Here is a 6,204-nt window from a genome sequence, read left to right as displayed (position 1 = left end):
AAGAAATACCATGGCATACTAATTCTTAGAAATCCAGGTGACAGGGGACAGATTGGGGGTGAGGGTATGTGTGCCTTCAAGTTTCCTCCGAGTGGCATTCACCATCCTTGAATCTTGTCTACATCTTTGCTGATGCTGAGCTCTGGGTTTGGGAAACTGTCTTTAGAGGTTGGTCCCTCACCAAGAATTTCCTACCTGTGACATTCCTCTGACATCCCTCCTATACTACTTAACAAGCTTTCTATTACTACTTGAAACCTTGTGACAGCAACAGAAAGCAGAGTAACAGTTACCCACCCACTAGACTATGATCCCCACCAAAGCAAGACTGGGTCTCTACCAGCTTTGTACTTCTAGACAGACTCTGACGAGGTATACCACACACAGAACAGCTGGTTAGACAGGTTCACAGTTATTCCTCACGGTCTTTGCTGCCTCAGGACCAAAGGTTGCGATAAAGTTTGCTAGACTAAAAGAATAATAAACTAATAAATTATGTTTCAAGCTGAAAATTCTGAGTTGTCTGTCCTGTCCTGCCTGATCCCCCACCCAACCCCACCCAGACAGAGTTTCTCTGTGCAGCTCTGGATGTTCAAGAACTAGAGATCCAACTGCCTCTCCCTTCTGAGTTCTGGGATTAAAGATGTGCACCACCAAACACTGACCGGCCATTGACCAGCCATGAGTTGTTTGGTTTTAATGATTAGAGAGACAACACCAATTTCAACACAAACACAGTATCAATGCAAAATAGCTCTTACTGCAAAAGGAATAAGAGTTTAGTCAGGAGCCAATATGAATGATCATGGTCCAGGAACACGGGTTCATGTTACTCTAAGTATCATGCTCCAACATGGAATTGGTTATATGTGCTTTTATTTATTACAGAGCGCATGAAAGTCATAAATCAAGGCATTTACTAAATGCCTTGGTGGGAACTACAGGGCAGTCTCTGCCATAGGTCTGTGTGCTGGCTGATGACTTGCTACACTTTTGGATGGGTAGAAGCTAGATGTCTGCTAAGACATTCTGAAGCTTACCCTGACAGTCAAAAAGATGTTAGATCAGGCTGGAGAGGATGGCTCAGTGGTTAAGAGCACTGACTACTCTTTCAGAGGTTCTGAGTTCAATTGCCAGCAACCACATGGTGGCTCACAACCATCTGTAATGGGATCCAATGCACTCCTCTGTTGTGTGTCTGAAGACAGCTTCAGTGTTATTCATATAAATAAAAATAAATAATTTTTTAAAATGCTTTAAAAAGATGTTAAATCAGAACATGGCCTGGGAGGCAGAGGCAGGTGGATTCCTTTAAGAATGCTTTGTTTACACAGGGCTAGTTCTAGGCCAGCCAGAGCCTGGAGATCCTGTCTCAACTCCACCCCACAAACACACACACACACAGAGAGAGAGAGAGAGAGATAGAGAGAGATAGAGAGAGAGAGAGAGAGAGAGAGAGAGAGAGAGAGAGAGAGAGAGAGGTAAAGGACTATTGAGAGGGCTAAAGACAGCCTAAGATAGTTTAATATTGTATTTATAACATTCTAACTCTCCACAAACAAAATTTGAATATGTGTACAATATTATTAAAACTAAAGTCTTAGGTTAAAAAAAATAAACCTTATTAGCCTATTTAATTTTTTATTTTATAATTAACTGACAGAAACATAGGTATAAATAGTTCTATAAAATGGCTATCCTAGAGACAACTTAGAATCCATCTTGGTTTTCTCTCTGTTTCAACTACACACACAAAGAGTTACACAGAAGACAGGTATGCATGTAAAGTAAGGCATATTGTTTACAATCTACTTGAAAAAAATTTAAATCTTTATTTAAAAAATTCAGATAATGCCCAGATTTAACATTGTCATAGAGATGTTAGTTCGTTGGGTTTGGCCAAGCCTGCTTTATTCACTTTTCAGGCCAAAAAAATACCCCAAAAAACAAAACAAAACAAACAAACAAACAAAAAAAAAAACCCACAAAGAAGGCAGAGCTGTTGAAAATATGTAAATACTTGTGGCAATTATCTGAATCACTTGGTCCTAAAAAATATTGCTTTAAAAATCAAGTTCAGCTTAATTGGAGGTAAATTTAATCATATCCAGCACTGGAATACTTTATTCTGCTTTTGGCTGTAGGTTATACTTTTGTGGCTGGAAAAAATTTTCTTCAATGGCACCAACTAGATCATCTAGTTCCCTTTTCAGCTGCTCCGGATCACTGAAAAATATAAGCAGGAAAACTCAGATTAATGGATAATATCTCAATACAAAACAAGTACACATACCATATATATATTGAGACAGTGTCTGTGGTGGTTTGAATATGCTTGGCCCAGGGAGTGGCACTACTAGGAGGCAAAGCCCTGTTGGAGAAAGTGTGTCACTGCGGAGGGGTGGGCTTTGAGAGAGCATCCTCCTGGCTGCCTAGAAGTCAGTCTGCTCCTGACTTCCTTTGGATGAAGATGTAGAACTCTGAGCTCCTCCAGGCCATGTTTGCCTGGACACTGCTGTGTCTCTTGCCTTGATGATAATGGACAGAACCTCCCAACTGTAAGCCAGCCTCAGTTAAATGTTGTCCTTTATAAGAGTTGCCCTGGTCTTGGCATCTGTTCACAGCAATGGAAACCCTAACTAAGACAGTGTCTCTCTATTTAACAATGCAGACTAGGGTAGCCTCAAACTCACAGAGATCCACCTGCCTCTGCCTCCCAAAGGCCGAGAGAGAGTACCACGTCTAGTCTTGATTCTTTTTTGAGGCGTGTATGTATTGTTATGTATCCCAGGCTGTCTTTGAAATCAGCCTCCTGAGTGCTGGAATTAAGGACTGCAAATATGAGCCACTACTCTCTATTTTCAAGCAAAATTAAAAACTTAAAACAAGTATGTGTGTTTTAAAGCTTTAATCATGTTAACGTTTAGTTATGTGCATGTGTACATTCAAATGCAGGTGCCCGTGGAGCTGGCATTACATGTGGTGTTAGGAAAAGAATCAGGGTCCTCTGCAAGAGCACTTCACACTTTTAATCATTGACCCAATCTCTCCAGCCCCTTCCAGTCTGTATTTTAAAATGCTCCCTTCAGGGTTGGAGAGGTGGCTCAGTGGTTAAGAGCATTGGCTGCTCTTCCAGGGGTCCCTGGTTCAATTTCCAACACTCACATGGCAGCTCACAACTGTCTGTAATTTCAGTTCCAGGTGATCTGACACACAGGCACATGGGCAAAATACCAATGCATATAAATTAAAAAAAAAATATGTATCATTAAGAAAATGTTCTCTTGCAACAATACCAACCAACCAGAGCTCCCCAGGGTCTAAACCACCAGCCTGGGAGCACATAGGGAGGAACCCATGACTCCATCTGTACATGTAGGGGAGGATGGCTTTGTTGGGCATAGGTGGGAGAGGAGATTCTTGGTCCCATGAAGGCTGAACACCGAGTGGGGGGGGGGAATTCAAGGGTGGGGAGGTAGGAGTGGGGGGGGGTAGGTGGGAGCACATCCTCATAGAAGCATGAGGAGGGAGGATGGGATAGGAGGTTCCTGGGCGGTGGGGGGGAATGGGGTAAGGGGATAAAATCTGAAATGTAAATATAATATCCAATAAAAATAAATAAAAACAAAAAAGAAAAGAAAATGTTTCCTTAATGGACCTAGTTAGACTGAAACTAAACTTCATGAGTGTGGAATTCAGAAAACCAATAAATAAATAAATAAATAAATAAATAAATAAAAGTAGAACCCCTCACACAAAAAAAGAACTCCATGATCTTTTGAGTGGGAACACATATGTTGACTTGGGGGGGGGTCCCAGGAGGCAATATGTCTTACATCCCCTAAAGGTTTTCCAATCCAAGGTCTCCACAAAACAAAATTATTGTTTGCCTCTCCTAAGGCTTTTAAAGAACTACAGTTTTGGTCCTAGCATCCCCAGAGGATGTACACCGTGTACCCAACACCGCAGAGAAAACATTGCTGGTTCTCTTGTGCTTCAATCCTACTCAGCTTTAACTACATCTTTGTGAAGTCCTCAGTCTCCCTGGCTGGCTGTTTCCTCGATTTCCTCTGTGCCCATGCTTTTAAAACCACTCCAGCCAATGGGGAAAAGTCAGTCACACTTCCAGTGTCCACATGCTTGCTCTTCTGAATGCATGCTCGTGATCAAGGGTCAAATTTGCCTCGGCAGCCACTTCAGTTGGAGTAGCAGACTCTTTTTTTGCCCAAACTTATTTCTAATAGATCAAAGTGCATAGTAGGGAGATCAAAGCGCATAGTAGGAAATGGGAGCTGCAGTCTTTACTGCTCATCACAGAAAGAAAGAGAGAAAGAAAGAAGGAAAGAAAGAAAGAAAGAAAAAAAACCAAAAGACAACAAAAACCTAAACCTAAAAACAAAAACATCACAACTAAAGTATATTAAAAAAAAAATCTAGAAAAACTGATCCCTTTAAGAAAGTCAGGTTTTCAAGCACGTATGAAACTTTTATTTGTATATAACAGGCCCAGGAATAGAAGCAATAACATACGCCTGCTTGCCAGTGACGTGGGTTCCCAGCAGCTTATAGAGTCTAATGTGAGTTTCCACGGCTGGGTTTGGAAATTAACCCTTCATACACTTCTATTACCTCCTTCTTTACCACCTGACTCATATGCAGTTTGTCCGAAAGGTAATGGCAGTTTCTGCAATCGGTTAAGATCATTTTGACATTGTGATGGCAATGGTATATATAATTAAGGCAACCAATCTCACTGCAACATTAATTCTGTCTCTATTAGTTATGTACCCTCGGGCAAGGGGCGTGGGCTCTCTAAGACCCATATTCTTTGTCTATAAAACTGGGATAAAGACTTTACCTTCTCCAGAGAGTTATTGTATATATTTAGATATACTATATAAAGTAATGAGCCCAGAACCTGACCCAAAGACCTCAATAAAAAGAGCTATCATTAGAATTATTTTTATTCCTATTAGCAACATATATAGTAACTATTACCCATAAATGCATGTAAATTATGCTGTTCTCTTTGTATCTCCACAAATGTGCTTTGAAAAAAATTAACAACTCTTTGGAAGGCAAATATAGTCATAATTAGTTAAAATTGGTGCCTAAAATAACCTCAGTGAATTTGCCAATTATCAATGTCTTTATAAATATTTAGTCCCCAAACATGACACCTCTGTATACTGATTCCTTTGCTCATTAGGTTAATGTTTCTGTGGTGCATGTTTAATGTGTGGGGGGCACTAGTGCCTCTCTATAGGATTTAGCAGTATAATAATTACTAAAAATAAAGTTTGATCTTAGCATTTATTCCCTATCCTAATCCTATGTGACCCATTTTGAAATTTAAGGTGTGATGTGCTGAGTAATATTTTAAAGACAAGGACACATTGCATGGCTATGTAAACTCAAATTAGGAATCAATCCTCGTTTCTTAAGTTTAAATTCAATGGGTTATATTATGGAAACAGATATTGAAGTGTCTTTCACAACCAGGCTGCATGTCTCTCTAACCAGGCCAAAAATTGATGTAAAATAAATGGCGGCAGAAGCTATCTGAGTTCCCCAATGCAATTCTGAATGGGGGTGGGGGGAAGCTATTTTGAGGACTTCAGGGCAAATCTGAATTCATGTTGACAAGGCTAGGCTCACAAATAGTCCCTGGTTATTCAAATGCTAATTTTGATATTGCTGTAAAAGGATTTCCACTTACAGTTTACTTTAAATGAAGGCAATTATCCTTGGTGACCTAGAGGGATAACATCCAAAAGAGCATTTTCCTCAAGAATTTAACAGTTTAACTGCACTCAGGAGGCAAAGGCAAGCGGAGCTCTGTGAGTTTAAGGCCAGCCTGGTCTACAAAATAGATCCAGGAGAAAAGAAAACTGGAGGGAGGGAGGGAGGGAGGGAGGGAGGGAGGGAGAGAGAGAAAGAGAGAGAGAGAGAGAGAGAGAGAGAGAGAGAGAGAGAGAGAGAGAGAGAGAGAAAGAAAACATTAAGGAGAGATATACTGCAAAGTACCAGCAATGGTAGAGACTATGTTGGGAGTCTGCAATATCCTTCATGGTCTGGTTTTGTGAATAGAAGTTTTATTGGGGCACAGACTATGTCCATTCATTGATATATATATGGTTGTTTCTACATTTCTTTTTTCTTTTTTTCTTTGCCTTGCTTAAAAGAATGTGCCACCACACCCTG

At 40.3% G+C, this 6,204-nt stretch overlaps 1 protein-coding gene across 1 annotated transcript in view; it reads right to left on the bottom strand.

The window, feature by feature from the left end:
- Positions 1 to 1,809: 1,809 nt before the first annotated feature.
- The window catches only part of Pgm2 (phosphoglucomutase 2), a 28,937-nt gene continuing 24,542 nt past the window's right edge, over positions 1,810 to 6,204 (bottom strand). The window contains exon 14 of the mRNA XM_034509381.2: positions 1,810 to 2,226. Coding sequence (XP_034365272.1) covers positions 2,124 to 2,226 — 103 coding nt within the window. The 3' untranslated portion in view covers positions 1,810 to 2,123. The remainder of the gene's footprint in view (positions 2,227 to 6,204) is intronic.

The sequence above is a fragment of the Arvicanthis niloticus genome, chromosome 7 (genome assembly GCF_011762505.2).
Source record: "Arvicanthis niloticus isolate mArvNil1 chromosome 7, mArvNil1.pat.X, whole genome shotgun sequence".
Classification (NCBI taxonomy): domain Eukaryota; kingdom Metazoa; phylum Chordata; class Mammalia; order Rodentia; family Muridae; genus Arvicanthis; species Arvicanthis niloticus.
Note: the sequence above shows the minus strand (reverse complement) of the source record. Positions and strands in the feature narration are given on the sequence as shown.